General features: G+C 39.6%; 1 protein-coding gene across 1 annotated transcript; it reads left to right on the top strand.

The window, feature by feature from the left end:
- Window positions 1-450: 450 nt before the first annotated feature.
- On the top strand, window positions 451-25,649 carry LOC138989145 (putative uncharacterized protein C6orf183). Its single transcript, XM_070376445.1, has 10 exons — window positions 451-605; window positions 2,699-2,771; window positions 3,133-3,243; window positions 9,077-9,190; window positions 17,436-17,630; window positions 18,785-18,938; window positions 20,262-20,419; window positions 23,021-23,173; window positions 25,206-25,307; window positions 25,602-25,649. The coding sequence occupies exons 1-10, from the start codon at window positions 469-471 to the stop codon at window positions 25,647-25,649; spliced, it is 1,245 nt and encodes a 414-aa protein (XP_070232546.1). The 5' UTR covers window positions 451-468.

The raw sequence follows: 25,649 nt of genomic DNA, 5'->3' as shown, positions 1-25,649 counted from the left end.
CACGACTGAGCGACTTCACTTTCACTTTCCATTTTCATGCATTGGAGAAGGAAATGGCAACCCACTCCAGTGTTCTTGCCTGGAGAATCCCAGGGACAGGGGAGCCTGGTGGGCTGCCGTCTCTGGGGTGGCACGAAGCTGGACACGACTGAAGCGACTTAGCAGCAGCAGCACAATCAAAGCTGGAATAGAGATATTTCTAAAGGTGAACTGGGCTGAATAAAGATGATCAATGGAGATATAACCTACATTTTCTCTACTATTCACCAAACAGTGATTAACTCATAAATGATAGTCTAATCCAGCTGTTTCTCCAAATTACAAAAAGTTGTAATTTCCACAAAGTTGACGTGATTTCTTGGACAATGATAGACAAAGTCTCACACACTGGGTAATGGTCACCAATGGAATCAGCCACAAGTTTTGTGCTCTTTTTTTCAGGGATCAGAAAATTAGTAATTGCAAACCATGGATGAAATTTATAAGATCGCTTCCACAGAAAGGATCCAGGTGTTGGAAAAAGAACTGGCTACACAATTGACTGAACTGAAGTCTGAGATAGAAGAACAATGGACTCTCCAGGGGTCAGCTCATCAAACTTACAGGTAAATAGTGGCAGTGTGAAGGCATGGTCTTCAAGAGCTTCAACCACTACTCATATCCCATAATCTCCATCAGAGCCCCCCTCTCCTTTTTACTTGGACATTTGGCAGCATCTCAAGCTCAGGCTTGACTGCTGCCCTTAAGGCTTTCCTATATTCTAGAATTGTCAAGGCATTTAGAGGCAATGTGCTACCAAAGAAAATGAAAAGGTGCTCTTCCATCTCACACATATCATTGTCTTAAGATTCCAGAAGCTATTATACAAACCATAGTCAATGAAACCTTATTTTCTCCAATGATATTTTAACTGAATTTGACCTTGATTTTGATGAGAAATTTCAAAACAAAAATAATATGAGGTATTTGATAGTGAATTCTGCAAAATGATGTTCTATTAAGAACTATTCTACAGGTAAATGCTGCCAATGATAGCAATTGAACTCTTTAGGTCATTCACAGACACTTTGAGGTTAACTGAGAGGAAAGGCATGATCTGAGCAAGAGAGGGTCAGAGAGCTGAACCCTGAATCCCACCCAAACTCCCAGCATGCCAAAGAATTAGAAGACAAGAGGGCAGGGAAAGAATGGGTTTCTTCTGTTTCCCTGACTGCCTGTTTAGTAGCTGGTCCCCTTTCTAGGTGGTTACTGGTTTTCCATCTCTGTGAGGCTGTAGCCAGGATACAGGTACCCAGTAATCACAGAAATTATACCTTTGATTTATTCATGCTTTTACCCTCAAGGCCCTTTCAAAACTTGTGTCTTTTTTCATCAAAACCAAGACATGAGATAAGAGAAGGCATTATTCCAACTGCAGTTGGGAATTCAACATAGCTGGCTCATGGGTTTCTTAGTCCCACATGATTGAGAGGCCTTCTGACTGTCAGCCTGGTGTTCCTTTGAGAAACAGGACCATGATTCCAGTGGGGTGAACTGCTGACAAGTGTATAAACTAACAATCTATTTTCATCTTCCCTTAAAATTTATTCAAGGAGGACTGATAAATGGTCACATGAACAATATTAATTTGAACTTTACTGACTACAATCCCCTTCAAATCTCATTTCTCACATGTATTCCAGAACGATCTCCTGTGGTCCCCTTGCCAGTGTTTGCAAGAGTCTGTATTAAGAGTCCCATCTTAATACATTAACATTTGCACCATGGTTTTAATGTTCCCGAAGCGGCCAAGCCCTGGGGTGTATCTTACACCCAATGTGGAGAGGATCCCTCTTTCTGACCCAGGGTCCCACCTCTTATCAGACTCCAGGGCAATGCTGCTTGTACTTCCTTATGTCAGAGTCCCTGGTGCAAACACCTTCCTCATGGTTAGGCTTGGACAACAGTCAATGAGGGTGCTTAAGCAAGCACTTCTGCAGTGTTTTTCCTAGAGATGAATAAATTTTTGAAGCAGAAAATTTGGTTAAAATAATTTCCAAAGTAGTTCATGTTTGATATATAAGGATCATTTTCATCCTCCAGATAACTGAGCTAGAACACAAAAATAAAAACATTTTGTTTGAATAATACTTATTTTATGTGTCAAATAAAATCGATGATATAGAGGTCTGATAAGCACAGTAATTGTGAGAAATGAGATTATAGAAGGAACTATGGGTAGGAGTAAGAAATGTCCTCACCACTGTCTCTCTTTCTAGAGAGATAAGTTGGGGTAAAAGGAAAGACTATGTATTTGTGAGCAGAAGGAGAGGACATCTGGCCCAAGTTAAGGTTTAACAGGAATGAGCTATACACAAGAGAGATTCTAAGACAGAAGCCTGTGGCCTTTACATGCCACCAATAATCCAGTGCAATGTATTTATTTAGAAATGAGCAGTTGTGGAGTTGCAGATTAATCAGGGCAGGAGGAGAAGTGGGTGATAGAGGATGAGATGATTGGATAGCATCACAGACGCAATGAACATGAGTTTGAGCAAACTCCAGGAGATAGTGATGGACAGGGAAGCATGGTGCTCTGCAGTCTATGGGGTCGCAAAGAATAAGACTTGACTTAGCGACTAAACAATAGCAACAGTCTTTAATCTGATTTATAATAGCTTCTATAATTACAACTTCTGTTGCATAAAATTTTCTGCAGCTCTGTTCGAATGCCAAAGGACATCTCTTACTTTAGAAGAGAAAGGGAACTTGCCCTAAAGAAAACTTTACAGGTGAGTAAAACAATGGGCTATTTCAATACAACAGTGAATTAGGATTTGCTAAGTTGTTGGAAACTCTTGACAAGGAAAACTTTTTGTAAACAAGCAGCTGATCTTACTGACAGTGTTTACAAAGAAAAAACATTCAGCTCACTGCTGGACCAGAGAAGGCCAATCCTTCGGAGATACCTGATTTTTGTAGTGTTCAACTTTACAGTTCCTTGATTTATGATGTTAAAAATAATTATTTGAAATCTTAGGTATAACAGCATAACATATGAAAGCGATCAGAAATTGTATGTCATTTTCTGTCATAGACACTGTTTGTTTCCTTCTTTCCCTTTCTTTGCTTGCTCTGTTCTCCGGGGTTCAGGTGGCTGAGTCAAAGTCCCTTGTTATTCAATCAGATGTCATGCAGAGGGAGCTAGAGAGCTGCCTAAGGAGAGAGTACACTCCTGAAAATTTACCTTTGCTTCTGTTGCAGGTAAGAGTCATTTTGTAATTTGAAAAGGAGATTTGAAATTTAGTAGAAATGTATGAACAAAATTGGCTTTCTGGTATGTCCTCTGGCCAGGGTACAATATTCTCTATATGTATGGTTTGCAGAATTTGGTTCATATAAATGCTCTTCTTTGCTAGAGACCCATGCCAAACTCCGGGAAATAGTGAAGGACAGGGAAGCCTGAAGTGCTGCAGTCCATGGGGTCACAAAGAGTCAGACATGATTTAGCAACTGAACAACAGCTACAACATGCCATTTAAGTTCAGCTTAGTTATAGGCACTAGACAATTGGCAAAGTTTCTACTAGTTACTCCCTGTGCTGGTATTAGGAAGCAATACAACATTGACTAAGATAGTTGCAGACCTCAAAAACTGTTGGCTGACCTAAGGAAGATATTTCTGGAAATCTCTCTTAAGAAAATAACTCACAACATGGGGAGTGGGGGGAAGATATTCCATAATGATCATTATTGCAGCATTATAATAAAAGTGAAAGAATTGGAGTTGCCTAAATGTCTAATCATAGGAGAGTTAAGAAAAACAGTATGGTATTTGATAGATTATTGTTCTGCCTTTAAAGATTTTCTGCATAAAGAATTATTGTGTTATGTAATATTAGGTAACAAAAACATATGTGTGTATGTATATTACAATAATGGTCATGTAGTGTACAGAAAAATCACTTGAAGAGCAGACATAGGCCAAAATGTTAGTAATTACTGTCTTTGAATGGCAAACAATGAATTTCCTTTTTTTGCTTTTATGCATTTTCTAAATTTTTATAATAGAAATTATTTTAAAAATTTTATAGTTTTTCTAAAACTAAAAAAATTTATAATAAGCATGTACTGTTTAGATTTTAAAAATTCATTGTTCTTTACTCTTGTGTTTTGAGTTACAACCTCACTATGCATACAAAGTAGATTATTAGCAACTAACTAATAAGTAATAAGTTAGCAATTAACTAATAATAAATCATACAGAAACAAAAATATTCAGATTTTGTTTGCAAGTCAAACTAATGTCATTATTTTCATCCAGGATTCTCTTTCCCTAATATTTCTGGCACTCTTCATTCCTTAGTGTGTATCAGTGTTTCTCATGGAAGAGAAAAGGAGGGGAGGGTGAAGGTTGGAGATGCTTGGCAAGACATTTTTGGCTGTCATAATTTGGGGAGGGGAGTGGGTTGGAATGGCACCCCACTCCAGTACTCTTGCCTGGAAAATCCCATGGATGGAGGAGCCTGGAAGGCTGCAGTCCACGGGGTCGCTGAGGGTCGGACACGACTGAGCGACTTCACTTTCACTTTTCACTTTCATGTTTTGGAGAAGGAGATGGCAACCCACTCCAGTGTTCTTGCCTGGAGAATCCCAGGGACGGGGGAGCCTGGTGGGCTGCCTCTATGGGGTCGCACAGAGTTGGACACGACTGAAGCGACTTAGCAGCAGCAGTGGGTTGCTACTGGCTTCTAGTGAGTAGAGGCCAGGGATGCTGCTAAACATCCTGCAATGCACAGAACCACCCCTTGACTGCAAAGAATTATTCAGTCCCAAACATCAATAGTGCAGAGGCTGAAAAAGCTTCAGTTCAGTTCAATCACTCAGTTGTGTCCAACTCTTTGCGACACTGTGGACCTCAGCATGCCAGGCCTCCCTGTCCATTACCAACTCCCGGAGCTTGATCAAACTCATGTCCATAGAGTCAGTGATGCTATCCAACCAATCTCATCCTCTGCAGTCCCCTTCTTCTCCTGCCTTCAATCTTTTCTGGCATCCAGTGAGTCACTTTTCTGCATCAGGTGGCCAAAATATTGAGTTTCAGCTTCAGCATCTGTCCTTCCAATGAATATACAGGACTGAGTTCCTTTAGGATTGACTGGTTTGATCTCCTTACTGTCCAAGGGACTCTTGAGTCTTCTCCAACACCACAATTCAAAAGCATCAATTCTTCGGCACTCAGCTTTCTTTATAGTCCAACTCTCATATCCATACATGACTACTGGAAAAACCATAACTTTGACTAGACGGGCAAAAGCTTTGAAAAAGCTTGGTAGAATCCAAGTTTCCATATGTTATCATTTATCTTCTGCCTAAAGAACTTAATTTAACATTTCTTGTAGAACAGATGTGCCAAGGACCAAATTCTCTTGGTATTTGTTTGAATTAAAAAAAAGGTCTTTGTTTGCCTTCATTTTAGAAAGGTATATTTGTTCAATATGGTATTCTAGGCTGATATTTTTTCCCTTTTATCTCTTTAAATGTGTTGCTCTACTGTCTTCTGGTTTGCATTGTTTCCATTTCCTAATACTTTTTATTCTTTTGTTCTCTGGTTGCTTTTAAGATTTTCTCTTAATGGTTTTAAGCTATTTGATTATGATGTTCCTTGATGAGGTTTTCTTTGTGTTTCTCTTGCTTGGAGTTGGTTGAACTTCTTGGATTGTGATTTTATCATTTTTATCAATTAAAAGTTTTTTCAACTGTTATTTCTCCAAATGTATTTTATATCCCTCCTTGTCCTTTTGGGACTGCAGCGACATATACATTTCATTCGTGCATGCTTCAGTCGTGTCTGTTCTGCACTCTATTGACTGCAGCCTGCCAGGCTCCTCCATCCATGGGATTCTCCAGGCAAGAATATTGGAATGGGTTGCCATGCCCTCCTCCAGGGGATCCTCCCAACCCAAGGATCACACCTGTGTCTCTTACATCTACCTGCATTGGCAGGTGGGTTCTTTACCACTAGCATCACTTGAGAAGCCTAGACATATATGTTAAATCACTTCATATCTTCCATAAATCACTGAGGCTCTGTTAAATTTTTCTGTTCCCCCCCTCCATGCTTCATTTTGTATAGTTTCTATTGCTATATCTTCAAGTTTACTAACCATTTCTTCTTCACTGTCTAATCCTCTGCTGCTCCTATTGTTGTTCAATTGCTAAGTCTTGTCTGACTCTTTGTGACCCCTTGGTCTGTAGCATGCCAGGCTTCCCTGTCCTTCACTATCTCCTGAGTTTGCTCAGACTCATGTCCTTTGTCTGTGATGCCATCCAACCATCTCATCCTCTGTTACCCCCTTCCCCTCCTGTCCTAAATTTTTCCCAGCATCATGGTCTTTTCCAATGAGTCAGCTCTTCCCATCAGATGTGCAAAGTATTGGAGTTTCAGCTTCAGCATCAGTCCTTCCAATGAATATTCAGGACTGATTTCCTTTAGCATTGGCTGGATTGATCTCCTTGCTGTCCAAGGGACTCTCAAGAGTCTTCTCCAGCACCACAATTTGAAGGCATCAATTCTTCTGCACTCAGCCTTCTTTATGGTCCAATTCTCACTACATACCTGACTACTGGAAAAACCATGGCACTGACTATATGTATATAGCAAAGTGATGTCTCAGCTTTTTAATGTGCTGTCTAGGTTTGTCATAGCTTTCTTTCCAAGGAGCAAGCATCTTTTAATTTCATGGGGGCAGTCACCATCCACAGTGATTTTGGAGCTCAGAAAAAAAAAAAAAATCTGTCACTGTTTCCATTATTTCCCCATCTGTTTGCCATGAAGTGATGGGACCAGATGCCATGATCTTAGTTTTCTGAATGTTGAGTTTTAGGCCAGGTTTTCACTCTCCTCTTTTACCCTGATTAAGAGGCTCTTTAATTCCTCTTCACTTTCTGCCATTAGAGTGGTATCATCTGCATATCTGAGGTAGTTGATATTTCTCCTGGCAATCTTGATTCCAGCTTGTGATTCATCCCACCTGGCATTTAGCATGATGTACTCTTCATATAAGTTAAGTAGGCAGGGTGATAATATACAGCCTTGATATATTTCTTTTCCAATTTTGCATCAGTCCATTGTTCCATGTCCAGTTCTAATCTGCTGTTAATCCTATCCAATGAATTTTTTATTTCATATATTGTAGTCTTCATTTCTAAAAGCTCTATTTAACTTTTTAAAATATTTTTCATTTCTCTATTATGTTCACATTTTCCTCTCAACTCTTGAACATACTGAGCATAGTAATAAAAACTCCTTTAAAGTCCTTGTTTGCTCATTTTATCACTGGTGCCATTTCTGAGCCTGTTTCTCTTCATTAATTTTTCCCCATCTTATAGGTCATATTTTTCTGCTTCTTTGCATGTCTAGTAATTTTTCCTAGAGGCTAGGCATTGCAGTTTTACATTGCTGAATGCTGATTTTTTTTATATTCCTTTAAGGATGTTATACTTCATTCTAGCAGGCAATTAAGTTATAGATCAGTTTCACACTTACAAGGCTTGGTCTTGAAGCTTTCCTAGAGCAGGTTTAGAGTAACTTTTACTCCAAACATACTTTATTCTTCTTACTAAATTGTCACCCCTTTTGTGTCTCTGCTGAATGCCCCAGGTATTTAGTGAGGACTCTTTACTCTGTCAGATTGAAAGTTGAACGTCTTCTAGTTCTGTCTGAACTCTGAGAAATGTTCAGTTTACAATTCCCTAGTTTGCTATTCTTTGCACAGCCTCAAGGAGTTCCACCCTCTGCAATGCAGTGCTTAATAGTCAGCAAAGAACTCAGAAATCTCTGTGTAGGTTTCTGGAGCCCTTTTTCTGCATAACTTTCTCCTCTCCATTACTCTGCCCTGTCAACTCCAGCTGACTCAACTTTCCAAATTTGACTTCTCTATCCTTAACTCAGAGAGACCATCATGCTCTGATTTCCTATTCTAGTTCAAAAACTGCCTTCTTCAGACAGAAAACCAGAGCTCATTTCATTTGTTTCCTTTCTCTCAAGGACAAGAGTTCTGCATTGCCTGTTGTTGCATGTCAGTAAACAGTTGCTTTGTGTAATTTGCCCTATTTTCTAATGGTTTATGATAGAAGGGTGCATCTGATCCTACTTATTCCATCATAGCAGTATTATTTTTTATCAGAAATAACATTTTTTAAGAATTGGCTTATTTGACTACACTTGCTGCTGCTGCTAAGTCGCGTTAGTCATGTCCGACTCTGTGCGACCCCATAGATGGCAGCCCATCAGGCTCCCCTGTCCCTGGGACTCTCCAGGCAAGAGTACTGGAGTGGGGTGCCATTGCCTTCTCCAACGTGTGAAAGTGAAAAGTGAAAGTGAAGTTGCTCAGTCGTATCCAACTCTTAGTGACCCCATGGACTGTAGCCTACCAGGCTCCTCTATCCATGGGATTTTCCAGGCAAGAGTACTGGAGTGGGGTGCCATTGCCTTCTCCATTTGACTACACTTAAGTATAAGTAAAATTCTTGATCTAAGGTTAAAAGCTATAATCTCCTTTATAATGTTCTTTGTACTTTAGATTCATAAACTTCAGTTTTTAAAAAAATTTTAAGCTTAGCTTTAGATAATTTTATAGGCTTTTATGTCACTGTTAAAATTTCAACAACTGATAGATGAAATTATAATCTGTTGGATTGACAAAATATCTATTTAAATTTGAATGGTATATTGAGCCAGGTTTCTTAATTTTATGATCTTCATGTAGAAAGTATTGGTAGATCCTTTAAAAACAGCCAAACTTATTTTCCTATTATTTCTGTTCTTAAGGTTTAATCCAGTCTTCCCATGGTGCAGTTGGTAAAGAACCCACCTGCCAATGTAGGAGACATGGGTTCAATCCCTGGGGTGGGAAGATCCCCTGGAGGAGGAAATGGCAACCCACTCCAGTATTCTTGCCTGGAGAATCCCATGGACAGAGGAGCCTGGCGGGCTACAGTCCATTGGGTCGAAAAGAGTCAGTCACGACTGAGAACACCCCTCCTTCCTTCCTTCCTAATTGTATTCTCGTTAATTTTTGTTGTTGTTGTTAAAGCATTATACAGAGAGAATTACCCAGCTGGCCCAGAGTAAATATTTACACATGCTTAGGTGGAAGAGATTTTGCCATCACAGTAAGATCATGGAGCAACTTTATCCTTTTTACAAGGTAGGAAGCCCATGAACAGAATCAATGGGCTATTTTCTATGATGAAACAAAATGGTCATTAACCTTGTCAGTGCTATTATTTATTTAGTCATCATGCCTGTACATTATATCTCTAGACTTAGTCATGCTACATAAACTGTAAATGTGTACCCTTTGGCCAACATCTCCCCTTTTCCCCGAAGACCCAGTCCCTGGTTACCACTGTTCTATTCTCTGCTTCTCTGAGTTTGACATTTTTTTTAAGACTCCATATAAAGGGATACCACACAGTATTTGTCTTTTTCTCTGTCTGGCTTATTCCATTTAGCATAATGTCCTCCAGATTTATTCATGTTATTACAAATATTAGGATTCCCCTCCTCTTCGTGGCTGAATAATATTCCATTATATGTATTTTTACCACATTTTTTTTATCCATTCATCCATCTGTTGATGGACCCTTAGGTTTTCATATCTGACTATTATGAATAATGCTGCAATGGAATGTTGAAATACAGATATCGCTTTAAAATAATGATTTTGTTTTCTTTGATATATATATACCCAAAAATGGGATTGCTGGATGACATGGTAGTTCTATTTTTTTTTTAATTTTTATGTTTAATTGGAGGATAATTGCTTTACAATATTGTGTTGGTTTCTGCATACAACAATAATCAGATATAAGTATACATATATCCCCTCCCTCTGAAGCCTCCCTCCCAGCCCCTCATCTCACTCCTTTAGGTCATCCCAGAGCACCAGACTGAGTTCCCTGTGTTATACAGCAACTTCCTACTGCTGCTGCTGCTGCTAAGTCACTTCAGTCGTGTCCGACTCTGTGTGACCCCATAGACGCCAGCCTACCAGGCTCCCCCATCCCTGGGATTCTCCAGGCAAGAACACTGGAGTGGGTTGCCATTTCCTTCTCCAATGCATGAGAGTGAAAAGTGAAAATCAAGTCCCTCAGTCATGTCTGACTCTTAGCGACCCCATGGACTGCAGCCTACCAGGCTCCTCCGTCCATGGGATTTTCCAGGCAAGAGTACTGGAGTGGCGTGCCATTGCCTTCTCTGAACTTCCTAGTAGCTATCTGTTTTAAACATGGCAATGTATGTTTCAGTGCTAATCTCTCAATTCATCCCACCTTCTCCTTCCCCTACTATGTCCACAAATCCATTCTCTATGTTTTTGTCTTTATTTCTGCCCTGCAAATAGTTTTATCAGTACCATTTTTATAGATTCTGTATATAAATATATGCATTGAGGAGGAGCCAAGATGGCGGAGGAGTAGGACAGGGAGAACACTTTCTCCCCACAAATTCATCAAAAGAGCATTTAAACGTCGAGTAAATTCCACAAAACAACTTCTGAATGCTTGCAGAGGACATCAGGCACCCAGAAAAGCAATCCAACTCTTCAAAGGAGGTAGGAAAAAATATAAAAGACAAAAAAGAGACAAAAGAGGGAGGGACGGAGCTCCGTCCGGAAGGGAGTCTTAAAAAGAGAGAAGTTTCCAAACACCAGGAAACCTTCTCACTGCGAATCTGTGCCGAGCTTTGGAAGCACAGAGGGCAACGTAACAGGAAGAAAAAATAAATAAACAATTAAAACTCGAAGATTGCGAGTCCTCACGGTAACTCCCCAGTGGAGAAGCAGCGCAGAGCGCCTGCAGGCGCCATTAACAAGCGGGGCTGGGCAGGGGCGCGCAGCGCGGGCTGCATCGCTTAGAGTAAGAATCTGGCCTGAATACCTGAGCACTATCTGAGCGAAATAATTTGGGCTAACAAACCAGACTGTGGGATATCTACTACGCCAGCCAGCCCCAACCTAAGACCGCCAGGCCCGTGTGCGGAACAAAGAATTGAACAGAGATAGCCGGCTGCAGACCTTCCCCCCGGTGATAGGCAGCCAGAGCGGGAAGGGGGCAATCGCAGCCCCAGAGAGACATTATCTATAAAACTGTAAGCAGGCTTCTTTGCTAACTAAAACTTCTTGGGGTCTGGGCGGTTAACATCTGCCTAAGAAGGTGCGCCGGTTTTGCGCCCAGATAACCGAGTGGCGGGGAGGCGATATGTCGCAGCATTGGCGCTCGCCAAACACCTCATCACTTGAGCTGCTCGGACCTGGGAAGAGCACAATACTCAGGCCCAACTGAGTCTGCGCCTCTGAGGACTATCCGAGTGCCTGAACCTGAGTGGCTTGGACCTGGGAGGTACATGCAACCCAGGGCCAGCCTTGGATTGTTCCCGGCGGAACAACCTAGAGCCCGAGCAGTGTGGGCAGGGAGGCTACACGCGCAGTGAGCGGGGGCAGACCCAGTGTGGCTGAGGCACTGTGAGCGCACGCCAGTGTTATTTGCTTGCAGCATCCCTCCCTCCCTCCCCACAGCGCGACTGAACAAAGAGAAGAAATACAGTTCCACCCATCAGAACACTGACACAAGCTTCCCTAACCAGGAAACCTTGACAAGCCACCTGTACAAACCCACACACAGTGAGGAATAGCCACAATAAAGAGAACTCCACAAACTGCCAGAATACAGAAAGGACACCCCATACTCAGCAATTTAAACAAGATGAAGAGACAGAGGAATAGCCAGCAGATAAAGGAACAGGATAAATGCCCACCAAACCAAACAAAAGAGGAAGAGATAGGGAATCTACCTGATAAAGAATTCCGAATAATGATAGTGAAATTGATCCAAAATCTAGAAATTAAAATGGAATCACAGATAAATAGCTTGGAGACAAGGATTGAGAAGATGCAAGAAAGGTTTAACAAGGACCTAGAAGAAATAAAAAAAGTCAATATACAATGAATAATGCAATAAATGAAATTAAAAACACTCTGGAGGCAACAAATAGTAGAATAACAGAGGCAGAAGATAGGATTAGTGAATTAGAAGATAGAATGGTAGAAATAAATGAATCAGAGAGAATAAAAGAAAAACAATTAAAAGAAATGAGGACAATCTCAGAGACCTCCAGGACAATATTAAACGCTACAACATTCAATCATAGGGGTTCCAGAAGAAGAAGACAAAAGAAAGACCATGAGAAAATACTTGAGGAGATAATAGTTGAAAACTTCCTAAACTGGGGAAGGAAATAATCACCCAAGTCCAAGAAACCCAGAGAATCCCAAACAGGATAAACCAAGGCGAAACACCCCAAGACACATATTACTCAAATTAACAAAGATCAAACACAAAGAACAAATATTAAAAGCAGCAAGGAAAAACAACAAATAACACACAAGGGAATTCCCATAAGGATAACAGCTGATCTTTCAATAGAAACTCTTCAAGCCAGGAGGGAATGGCAAGACATACTTAAAATGATGAAAGAAAATAACCTACAGCCCAGATTATTGTACCCAGCAAGGATTTCATTCAAGTATGAAGGAGAAATCAAAAGCTTCTCAGATAAGCAAAAGCTGAGAGAATTCTGCACCACCAAACCAGCTCTACAACAAATACTAAAGGATATTCTCTAGACAGGAAACACAAAAATGGTGTATAAATTCAACCCCAAACAATAAAGTAAATGGCAACAGGATCATACTTATCAGTAATTACCTTAAACGTAAATGGGTTGAATGCCCCAACAAAAAGACAAAGACTGGCTGAATGGATACAAAAACAAGACCCCTACATATGTTGTCTACAGGAGACCCACCTCAAAACAGGGGACACATACAGACTGAAAGTGAAGGGCTGGAAAAAGATTTTCCATGCAAATAGGGACCAAAAGAAAGCAGGAGTAGCAATACTCATATCAGATAAAATAGACTTTAAAACAAAGGCTGTGAAAAGAGACAAAGAAGGTCACTACATAATGATCAAAGGATCAATCCAAGAAGAAGATATAACAATTATAAATATATATGCACCCAACAGGGAGCACACGCAGTATGTAAGACAAATGCTAACAAGTATGAAAGGAGAAATTAACAATAACACAATAATAGTGGGAGACTTTAATACCCCACTCACACCTATGGATAGATCAACTAAACAGAAAATTAATAAGGAAACACAAACTTTAAACGATACAATAGACCAGTTAGACCTAATTGATATCTATAGGACATTTCATCCCAAAACAATGAATTTCACCTTTTTCTCAAGCGCACATGGAACCTTCTCCAGGATAGATCACATCCTGGGCCATAAAGCTAGCCTTGGTAAATTCAAAAAAATAGAAATCATTCAAGCATCTTTTCTGACCACAATGCAGTAAGATTAGATCTCAATTACAGGAGAAAAACTATTAAAAATTCCAACATATGGAGGCTGAACAACACGCTGCTGAATAACAAACAAATCACAGAAGAAATCAAAAAAAAATCAAAATTTGCATAGAAACGAATGAAAATGAAAACACAACAACCCAAAACCTGTGGGACACAGTAAAAGCAGTCCTAAGGGGAAAGTTCATAGCAATACAGGCACACCTCAAGAAACAAGAAAAAAGTCAAATAAATAACCTAACTCTACACCTCAAACAACTAGAAAAGGAAGAAATGAAGAACCCCAGGGTTAGTAGGAAAGAAATCTTAAAAATTAGAGCAGAAATAAATGCAAAAGAAACAAAAAGAGACCATAGCAAAAATCAACAAAGCCAAAAGCTGGTTCTTTGAAAGGATAAATAAAATTGACAAACCATTAGCCAGACTCATCAAAAACAAAAAGGAAAAAATCAAATCAATAAAATTAGAAATGACAGTGGAGAGATCACAACAGACAACATAGAAATACAAAGGATCATAAGAGACTATTATCAACAATTATATGCCAATAAAATGGACAACGAGGAAGAAATGGACAAATTCTTAGAAAAGTACAACTTTCCAAAACTCGACCAGGAAGAAATAGAAAACCTTAACAGACCCATCACAAGCATGGAAATGAAACTGTAATCAAAAATCTTCCAGCAAACAAAAGCCCAGGTCAGACGGCTTCACAGCTGAATTCTACCAAAAATTTAGAAGAGCTAACACCTATCCTGCTCAAACTCTTCCAGAAAATTGCAGAGGAAGGTAAACTTCCAACTCATTCTATGAGGCCACCATCACCCTAATACAAAACCTGACAAAGATGCCACAAAAAAGAAAACTATAGGCCAATATCACTGATGAACATAGATGCAAAAATCCTAAACAAAATTCTAGCAATCAGAATCAACAACACATTAAAAGATCATACACCATGACCAAGTGGGCTTTATCCCAGGGATGCAAGGATTCTTCAATATCCATAAATCAATCAATGTAATACACCACATTAACAAATTGAAAAACAAAAACCATATGATTATCTCAATAGATGCAGAAAGCCTTTGACAAAATTCAACACCCATTTATGATAAAAACTCTCAGAAAGCAGGAATAGAAGGAACATACCTCAACATAATAAAAGCTATATATGACAAACCCACAGCAAACATTATCCTCAATGGTGAAAAATTGAAAGCATTTCCTCTAAAGTCAGGAACAAAACAAGGGTGCCCACTTTCACCATTACTATTCAACATAGTTTTGGAAGTTTTGGCTACAGCAATCAGAGCAGAAAAAAAAAAAAGGAATCAAATTGGAAAAAGAAGAAAAAACTCTCACTATTTGCAGATGACATGATCCTCTACATAGAAAACCTAAAGACTCCACCAGAAAATTACTAGAACTAATCAATGATTATAGTAAAGTTTGCAGGATATAAAATCAACACACAGAAATCCCTTGCATTCCTATACACTAATAATGAGAAAACAGAAAGAAATTAAAAAACAATTCCATTCACCATTGCAACAGAAGAGAATAAAATACTTAGGAATATATCTACCTAAAAGAAACTAAAGACCTATATATAAAAACTATAAAACACTGGTGAAAGAAATCAAAGAGGACACTAATAGATGGAGAAATATACCATGTTCATGGATTGGAAGAATCAATATAGTGAAAATGAGTATACTACCCAAAAACAATTTATAGATTCAATGCAATCCCTATCAAGCTACCAACAGTATTCTTCACAGAGCTAGAACAAATAATTTCACAATTTGTATGGAAATACAAAAAACCTCGAATAGCCAAAGCGATCTTGAGAAAGAAAAATGGAACTGGAGGAATCAACCTACCTGACTTCAGGCTCTACTACAAAGCCACAGTTATCAAGACAGTATGGTACTGGCACAAAGACAGAAATATAGATCAATGGAACAAAATAGAAAGCCCAGAGATAAATCCACGCACATATGGACACCTTATCTTTGACAAAGGAGGCAAGAATATACAGTGGATTAAAGACAATCTCTTTAACAAGTGGTGCTGGGAAATCTGGTCAACCACTTGTAAAAGAATGAAACTAGAACACTTTCTAACACCATATACAAAAATAAACTCAAAATGGATTAAAGATCTCAACATAAGACCAGAAACTATAAAACTCCTAGAGAGAGACATAGGCAAAACACTCTCTGACATACATCACAGCAGGATCCTCTATGACCCACCTCCCAGAATATTGGAAATAAAAGCAAAAATAAACAAATGGGACCTAATTAAACTTAAAAGCTTCTGCACATCAAAGGAAACTATTAGCAAGGTGAAAAGACAGCCTTCAGAATGGGAGAAAATAATAGCAAATGAAGCAACCGACAAACAACTAATCTCAAAAATATACAAGCAACTCCTACAGCTCAACTCCAGAAAAATAAATGACCCAATCAAAAAATGGGCCAAAGATCTAAATAGACATTTCTCCAAAGAAGACATACAGATGGCTAACAAACACTTGAAAAGATGTTCAACATCACTCTTTATCAGAAAATGCAAATCAAAACCACTATGAGTACCATTTCACACCAGTCAGAATGGCTGCGATCAAAAATCTACAAATAATAAATGCTGGAGAGGGTGTGGAGAAAGGGAACCCTCTTACACTGTTGGTGGGAATGCAAATTAGTACAGCCACTATGGAGAACAGTGTGGAGATTCCTTAAAAAACTGGAAATAGAACTGCCTTATGATCCAGCAATCCCACTGCTGGGCATACACACTGAGAAACCAGAAGGGAAAGAGACACGTGTACCCCAATGTTCATCAGCACTGTTTATAATAGCCAGGACATGGAAGCAACCTAGATGTCCATCAGCAGATGAATGGATAAGAAAGCTGTGGTACATATACACAATGGAGTATTACTCAGCCATTAAAAAAGAATACATTTGAATCAGTTCTAATGAGGTGGATGAAACTGGAGACTATTATACAGAGTGAAGTAAGCCAGAAGGAAAATACATAAATACAGTATACTAACGCATGTATATGGAATTTAGAAAGATGGTAACGATAACCCTGTATGCGAGACAGCAAAAGAGACACTGATGTATAGAACAGTCTTATGGACTCTGTGGGAGAGGTGGGAAGATTTGGGAGAATGTCATTGAAACATGTGAAATGTCATGTATGAAACGAGATGCCAGTCCAGGTTCAGTGCGATGCTGGATGCTTCAGGGAGGAGGGTCAGGATGGGGATGGTATGGGGAGGAATAAAAAAAAAAAAAAAAATATATTGCATTAATATATGATATTTGTTTTTCTCTTTCTGATTTAATTCACACTGTATAATAGATTTTAAGTTTGTCCTCCTCAGTTAAACTGACTCAAATTTGTTCCTGTTTTAATTGGCTGAAGTAATATTCCGTTGCATATATGTACTGCAACTTCTTTGTCCATTCATCTAAACAATCTAATGAACATTGGGATATATGTGTCTCAACTGGTTTTCCAGTTACTAAATTTTTCTTATGCACTGACTCTTTGCCATAGGGCTGTTCAGTTTTCTATTTTTACTTTTTTGAGAGTTGTGAGAATATGACTGATTGCTGTCCTTATTAGTCAAATTCAAAATGTGAAAATGGATGCCCTTAGTTTCTCCTGTGGCAGAAGATTTAAATGAGATTTGATTTTATAATAGAAAATTTATTTTTCTTCATAGGCTATAGCTAAAAAATCTAAGAAGCCAACTCCAGTTACTAAATTTTCTTATGCACTGACTCTTTGCTAGGGTCAGTTTCCTTCAGAGTTGTGAGAATATGACTGATTGCTGTCCTTATTAGTCAAATTCAAAATGTGAAAGAGTTTTAATATTACAAGAGCTTATTTGGCTCCCAAACAGTAATACACTATACTTGGAAGCAAATGACACAAAGAATAAGGCTTGCAAATCATCAGCTTCTGTCTTGGCATCTCTCTTAAACAGAAACAAGTTGTCTACATTATGCAGGAATACAATGATGCTCTTCAGAGAGCTGATCGATTGTCTGTTGCACGAGAAAACTTCCTTATGGGAAAAAAGAACACTCCTAACTTAGTGACACAGGAAGACCTGACTATTTACACAAATTGGTTAGTGTGTCACCTACACTCACTCAAGATTATTCACCACTATGTGCAGGTACGTGAAACAGTTACATGGCGATGCATTGCCTTCCCAGGATGGTCAGGACATTGTTTTCTTCACACCTGCCACCTAATTTGAGGTTGTCAGTTTCTGTATTCCATCTGCCTTATAAACAACAGGAAAGTAATGGGTCACTAGCTTTTTTCTTTGAGACCTTTGAAAGTATTTTTCTTTTGGAACCTTGCTGTAATGAAATCACTCCATTTAGCTTACCCAAAGATGTCTCTGTTACACTATTTTGTATTCACGCTATGATTTCTTGTTTTCAGCCTCTTGTTCTGGATTTATGCTCTCTAATGTAGATCCACTTTTTTTATTCAGCAACCTCTAGTGAGGGTCTAATTTATGCCAGGGACATATCCTGGGCCAATGGGAGTATATAATCTTTGCTAATGGTGAGGGACAGGGAGGCCTGGAGTGCTGTAACCCATGGGTTCACAAAGAGTGGGACATGACTTGGTGACTGAACAGCAGCAACAAAATGTGAGTCACAGGATGATAGGAAAAAGGGCAAGTAAAGTCCTTAAATATAACTTAAAGTTGTATTTAAGTCAACTTAAATACAATGTGATGAGTATAATCACAAAGTAAAGAGTCACAGAGGAGAGGCCCTACTGCAAGATACAGGCATCAGAACGGAGTGATGTGACCACATTCTGTTTTAGAAAGATTGCTGTTTTGCCACCTAATTTTTTCCTACTCCACTACATCTCATCCTAGTGATACCACCAACCATGACTCCTGGCCATCATCCTGACATCATCCCTTCCCCAATCAGTCACTGTGGGGTCTACCTCTGAATCATCTCTCCCTTGTCACATGGCATAGTAATGATCTGCTTCTAAGTCCTGGTCCCCTACTAAACTCTGAACTCTTTGAATTTGGTCCATGTCTTACTTATTTTTGTATCTCTAGCACCTCACATGATGCCCTGCTCATTATGGGTCGTTGATCAAGGTAGGCCTGCCTGGATGACAACACAAGGTCCCTAGCTCCAGATTTAGCCCTTCATGATTGAGCAGATTACTGAGGCCCACCTCTGCCTCTTTCCTCCTCTGTCAAACCAAAGAGCTGCTCCTGAAACAAAGTCTGGAAGATTCTTTGAGAACTGAATTGACATGTAGCCCCTTGGTTGTCCCCTTCTGTAGGCTCTCCAGTATTTACCCATCTCCAAAGCTCTGAGTGTAGCTGTTGACGAAGTCCCTGAGGTTGGTCAGGAAAATGAAAAGTTTCCTGTTGATGACACTGACCCTGACATCCAGGGTTCTGCATCTCCAGACTCTACGAATGCCAGTGTTTCAGGTAAGAAGTCTTCTTTCCCCTTAGGAAATGTGGAGAAAAGATTGTGATTTTTCACGTGTGCACCTGATTTTGCTTGAAATTTTTCTATGTACCAAAAAATTATATCTTAAAAAAAAATTGGCCATGCCATGCAGTCTATAGGATCTTAGTTCCCTGACCAGGGATCAAACCTGGGCCCCGGTGGTGAAAGCACCAAATCCTAACCACTGGACTGCCAGGGAATTTCCAAAAGTTTTATCTTCTTAATTAACAAGTGTTAATCTAATATTTTCTGGTGGAAAAAAATAACAAACACTTCTCTTAGAAATTATTATCTCCATCTTTATAGCTAGACAATTAAGGGGGGGGGAAGCAATAAACTTGAAGTTTGGAGTACTGGGCTCTAGGCCTATTCTGTTGTAGCCTCACTGTGAGCCTACATGTTTAAGTCATTTCATCTCCTTGGGCCTCAATTTACTCATCTCCAAAATAAGCCTTTTAGATCAAGTGATCACTAAGGTCACCTTCATTTTTTTCCCCAGGATTGAAAACTTTTCATTTCTATTTTTTTTAAATACCAAAAACATTTGTATTGGTTAATAGCCAATTAACAATGTTGTGATAGCGTCAGGTGAACAGTGAAGAGACTTAGCCGTACATATACATGTATCCATTCTCCCCCCCAACCCCCCTCCCATCCAGGCTGTCACATAACATTGAGCAGAGTCCCTTCCTTTTTAGTTTTACATGATCTTTAGAGACTTCCCTTATCTGAATCAATTTAATAGTCTTCTTACCCTTACCTTATGTTACAGATGACTTAGAAATCTGATCAGGTTTTTACTCTGAGTGATGAATTTACCAGTTGCACCTGGAGAGGCAGCCAACCCTGTTGTGGGGAATCAGAGAAGGTATCTCAAATGGGAAGTCCAATCTGGGTGCTTAGAGATGTGTAAGAGTGAGCCAGGCGAAAGGAGGTGAAGGTTCTCAGCTTCTCCTGATTTGTTAACTTGGAAGTCATATTCTTTGTCTACCCCAAAGGACTACAGGTAGTTCTGTTCTCACTGTCATTCCCCAAAGGGTCTGTTGGATTTCTCCTGCAGGCTACGAGAAGGGGGAGTCCTAACTACCTCCCCCAGAAAACCAGCACCAGGAGTTCGTCAGATAGGCCTGGCTGAGTGTGTGCAGTTTACAAACTGTGGCAGAGAAGGCTGGGCATGAAGCAGAATGGCCCTCACCATCCATGGAAGAGGCCCTGACTTCAGTTTTCTCAAAGGACTCTCCTTTTTCTCTCTGAGACCGGTATTCATTGGTGTTAATGCTCTTGATTTTGGATATTTTCAGGGCCAATGAGAACAGAAACTGCTTTCGTTCTGCCCCAACACACAACAGAAACAGAAGAACTGAAACCTCAGCTGAGGCTTCTGCTCTCGCATTTCAGTATCTCTTATGACGTGGAAGAGCTGAGCGATGCTTCTAAGGAGACAGAACTTTTTGCCTTGGTACTTTATGGATTCTTTCTTAATGCAAATATAGGTGTTCATGAAAGAAAATACTAGTATCTGCCATGAAGTTGGATATTCACACTGCCGTGATAAAATATAATAGTAATAGTGAGATTTAGACTAGCGGTTGAACTTTCTCTCTGTTAGAATTTTGAAACCCTTGAATATCCAACCCAGAGGGATTGTAGGATTATTTTTCTGCAGAATTTAAAGAAAATGGTAGGTTGTAGTCCATAATAGATGATGTAAACATAGCCAAGATTTGGCATTTTTTTAGTATGAAGTTGTCTAGTGTCTAAAGCCCTTTGATTCTCAGAAAGTGTACCAATAGCTCTTCAGTTGGCAAAATGCTTTATATTCAGTACAGTGTATATTGTGTAGTGATTTTTAAAGTTAAGCAGTCATAGTCTGCTGTCTCATGGTGTTGCACCTCCTTGAATAAAAAAATCATATTATCAAAAGCCATATTAGAACTTGTTTCAAAGGGAAAAAAATAGGATTATACATAGAGAACCTCAAATTTACAATAATAAACTTTTTAGCCAGAGTTTCAACAAAAAGATATTTTTCTAGATCTGGGTGTATAATATTTGTACATATATGTATTTGCTAGGTAAAAATAATAAGTTGATTAATCCAAAAAGGCAAAGATCAAATCTGTATGTTTTTGAACACCCTTTGTGTAAGAAGGAACCACTTACTTACTTACTTACTTACTATATCACCATTTACTTTTACCTTGAAGTTTCACATCCATGTGTATTTGTTCCAGCATTATTTTACTGGGATTATTTCTTTTATTATGTAACACGGACTCTTAAAGCTCACTGGAACCAGTGGTATCACATGTCCTCTGGTTTCTTTGAAGGTGGTGATGTTTAGCTTTTGTCTTTCTTTTCATATCAGTAGCAGCACTGTCTTCAGTATAGAGTGCTTCTATGGGAGTATCCTCACCCTCATTCATTATCAGCAAGTATTATGATAGACCCAAACCAGAATCAGACCAAGACAGTGTTGAAAAGAGTCCAAATAAATAAAGATAGGTTATGGCACAGTAGACTGTCATCAGTGATAACAAAAGAACTTGAGGCTGCAGAACTCTCCCACAGAGCAGCCTTCTCCCCAAAGAACAGCTTGTCTTCACATAGAGAGAGTTTCCACTTTTGATTTTCTTGTAACAGTATTATGTGCAGTGCTAATTGTACTCCCAAGATAATCACATTACAACACATTTTTTTGTGTAGGACAAATTTCTATAAACAGGAAGAGTGTTTATTTTGATTTTCCAAAGCCCTAGAGCAGGGTCAGCAAACTACAGCCCGCAGCCCACCTCCTAGTGTTTGTTAAAGCTAAGTGTTATTGGAATACAGCCATGCCCTTTCATTTATGTACTGTCTGTGGCTGCTTTCACACTGTAACTGCAGCATTGAGTAGTTGTAACAGAGACCATGTGGCTTTCAAAGTCTAAAATATTTACCATCTGGCCCTTTAAGAAAAAGTTTGCCACTCTAGCTTAGACTGGCACCATCTCATTGAACTTTGTGCACTGATGGGTATGATCTGTGTCTGTCTGATGTGGTAACCACTAGTCAGTCACATGTGACTGTGAAACACTGGGTAGTGTAAATGAGGAACTAAATTTTAAATTTTATCTAATTTTTATAAATTCGCATTTAAATGTTAAATAGCCACGTATGGCTAGGAGCAATAGTATTGGATAACACAGCCTGGAAAGTACCAGCATTAACTGGAAGAATCTTTAGCTCTGTGTCTCATTGAACTTACTCATTCCGGAAACTTTTTTTCAGGCCCTAGTGTGTGTCAGGTTCTCTCTCTTCCTCTGTAATTAAATATACATAAGATTTACCCTTTTAACCACTTCTAAGTGTACAGCTAAGTGGTAGTAAGAGCATTCACATTGTTTTGCAACCATCACCATGGGGTAGATTCTTGAGATTCCCTCCACAAGCTCTCCTTGCACTGAGGAAGTCGTGATGCAGGTGGCTGGTGCACTGATAAAGGCAGTTGCACAGGGAGGCTGGGTCTGCCCAAGAAGGGAGCACGCAGTGTCTGCATCTTAGCAGTAGGCAGTTATATCATAGAAAGCCTCAGTCTGGAACTGAGATGCGAGGGGTATGATTGATGTACCATAAGGAGTTTTAACAGGTCCCAGCATCTGGACTCTTCTCTCTAGCAATGTCCTGGTCAGGCTTCTGGGCGCAGGATTTATCTAACCCTTAAATTTTCTCATTTACCAGGTGGTCAGGAAAAGGGAATGTATTCCCAAAGAAAGACAATCTACTGCCCATTGAGGGTCCATTTAAATATATATATAAATAAATATATTACATTATTTCCAATCTTTGGAGCGGGTATTCAGAACAAGTAACACACACATAATTATAGTAATAGGCTGACTGGAAAGCATGTGCCCCTCAGGTATTTACATTTAAGTCCTATTACTGTCACAGAATCATGTTGTATAAAATAGTTTGACTCCAAGACTCTTTCAGAGGCAGTCAGTACCTGTTCTTGAAATTGCCTTCAGCCTGAGACTATTTTTTGCCCCTGGGCTTCTCTTTTCTCCATCCTGTTTAGGTTTCCCAAAAATTTCAAAGCATCTTCATGGAACAACAGAGAATGCAAACGTTTCCAGACTATAATGCTGGGATAGCTAAAGTGGAAAATTTGAATTTGGCAGGACCTCGTAGGGCCTTGAAAAAGAGAGCCAACTGGACTTCCTTTATAAAGGTAAGGAGCCTTGTGGTGACGGTCACTTGTAAATGATGTCAGCCATGTCACAGAGTGTTCTCCAGGGAGGCCAGACAACCTGGCAGCATCCGGTCTGTCAGATACCTACTGTCCCCTCTCCTCAATGCCCTCAACAAACTGTGCCCTGGGAGCAAGGGTAGGTGCCTGCCTGACTTAGGAGAGGCGGCTTAGAAAACCTGGCCTTATTTACCACCATCCCCCAGCTCCTTCCTGCCTTGAGTCTGTTGAAGTTAGCCAGGCTGATCTACCTTTCCTGGAAGTTCTCGCATATTCTTTTGCCCATCTCTAACTCCAGTACTTTGGCCACCTCATGCGAAGAGTTGACTCATTGGAAAAGACTCTGATGCTGGGAGGGATTGGGGGCAAGAGGAGAAGGGGACGACAGAGGATGAGATGCCTGGATGGCATAACTGACTCGATGGACGTGAGTCTGAGTGAACTCCGGGAGTTGGTGATGGACAGGGAGGCCTGGCATGCTGCGATTCATGGGGTTGCAAAGAGTCAGACATGACTGAGCGACTGATCTGATCTGACTGAGTCAGAACTCCTTGTTGTTAGTGACCTGGGCTACTTGGCAAGAATAAAGAACATTCAAAGTTATACTTGAATTGTGTAAATCCAGTTTTTTAGTCCAGAACTGTTTACTGACTGCATTCTGTGTGTCATACATGGCCCATGGTGCTGGAGAGACACAATTCACAATTATTCAAAAGTGAGTAGGTTAAATGAGTTGATTTGAGATAGTGGTAAATACAGTTGATTCTCATTGTTTGAGGGGAGTTATGTTCTGTAAAGTTGCCACAAATACTGAATTAACAAATCCTAAACCACTTTCATAGGGGAAATAAAAGGTTAGGTTCATCAATTGATCGATACATAACTAGTTTTATATGTGTTTCTATTTGAAGAGACTTTATTCAATATATGTTGTTGATTCATTAACATCAAACTCATAGCCAATAGCACTATAACTCATACCTGAACGAAGCTTTTTGAACACTTGTCCTTCTACAAGACACATCACAGCCTTCCTATACTTAGGAACACTAGACAGCTCTTCAGCCCCCTGTTGGAGGCCATTTTAAATAGTGAAATTACTAATGAAAAGCACAAAAAGTATAAAAACCTGGCACTAATTAGGCCATAAAAAGAACATTTGTTTATAGTACACACTCAAATAAGTAGTAAATAGGTGAATGTCACCTTGTTTGTCCTCGGCTGGGAATGTGGGGTTGGGTGACTTGAACTTTTCAACCATCCTGTGCATGTCCATGAATGTTCAGGAAAGTTCTGTATTGATTTGGGAATGACAAAGAAGTTTCAGTGAGTAGGCAAATCCAAAAATACAAAATCCATGAATAATGAGGATCAACTGTGTCACAAAGGAAACATCTTATGTGATAAAGATGGATGGAAGGAAAGCAGAGAAATCACAGGTTATTCCTAAATTTGGGGCTTGAGCAAATAGGTGGTTGGTGTAAGGAAAGCTGGACTTTCTGTTTTAAATTATTATACTTGCCATTCAAGTATAAATATCAAGGAGATAGTTGGATATAACAGGCTGGAGCTTAGAGCTAGATCTAAATTTGAAAGTTATGAGTACATTGAAGTACTCAAGAACTAATTTTTGAAATACAGCTTGCTAACATGAAAGGTGAAGTTTTACATGTGGAGCCACAAGGAGATTTTGTGGGCAAACTTCTCTTGCCCCATAAAGTTAGTGCAGTGCCCAACACTGATGGATTTAAGGTCCCTTCCGCCAGCAAATGGTGCCGTGTCATTCTAGATGGAGCTACTGCATCTCAGGCCAGGTACCAGTAGGAACTGCTGTTGCCCTCTCCCTCCACAGACCTGAGAATCCACACAGACCCTTGCCAAGACTTCACATGCTCTAGAAAACTACCACTGAGGCCAGATCCCATTTCAGAAAGTCCTTGGTTCTCTTTATTTGCAACTTTTATTGAGAACCATTCTGTTATATTTAAGTTGTGTGTATGTGTTTGTCCACTAGATTAAGCCAAAATGTGATCCTTGGCAAAAGAAGCTTTTGACCAAACTAAAAGAACGGAGAAGAATAGATGTATTAATGCAACTCCAAGCAAAGTTTTTGAAGGTAAAAAAGTAACCATGTTTCCTTGTAGATAAAATTCTGTTCTCAGAAAATTGAACTCTTTCCACTTTTAAAAAATGTTAGCCATGGATTCACTGCTGCTGCTGCTGCTAAGTTGCTTCCGTTGTGTCTGACTCTGTGCGACCCCATAGACGGCAGCCCACCAGGCTCCCTCGTCCCTGGGATTCTCCAGGCAAGAACGCTGGAGTGGGTTGCCATTTCCTTCTCCAATGGATTCACTATGAAGGCTTTATTTGGAATTGTCTAATCTAATTGCCCGATTTTATATCCTGTTAGCTTTCATTAGTGACAGTTGTCAAAAGAGTTGGCTTTAACACTAGTTAA

Source organism: Bos mutus, chromosome 9, assembly GCF_027580195.1.
Source record: "Bos mutus isolate GX-2022 chromosome 9, NWIPB_WYAK_1.1, whole genome shotgun sequence".
Taxonomy (NCBI): domain Eukaryota; kingdom Metazoa; phylum Chordata; class Mammalia; order Artiodactyla; family Bovidae; genus Bos; species Bos mutus.
Note: the sequence above shows the minus strand (reverse complement) of the source record. Positions and strands in the feature narration are given on the sequence as shown.

Coding starts and splice junctions, on each gene's coding strand:
- LOC138989145 (XM_070376445.1), top strand. CDS start 469: ATGGATGAAATTTATAAGATCGCTTCCACAGAAAGGATCCAGGTGTTG. Junction 3,244..9,076: donor TACCTTTGCTTCTGTTGCAG/GTAAGAGTCATT, acceptor TTGTTGTTAAAG/CATTATACAGAGAGAATTAC. Junction 25,308..25,601: donor TCCAAGCAAAGTTTTTGAAG/GTAAAAAAGTAA, acceptor ATATCCTGTTAG/CTTTCATTAGTGACAGTTGT.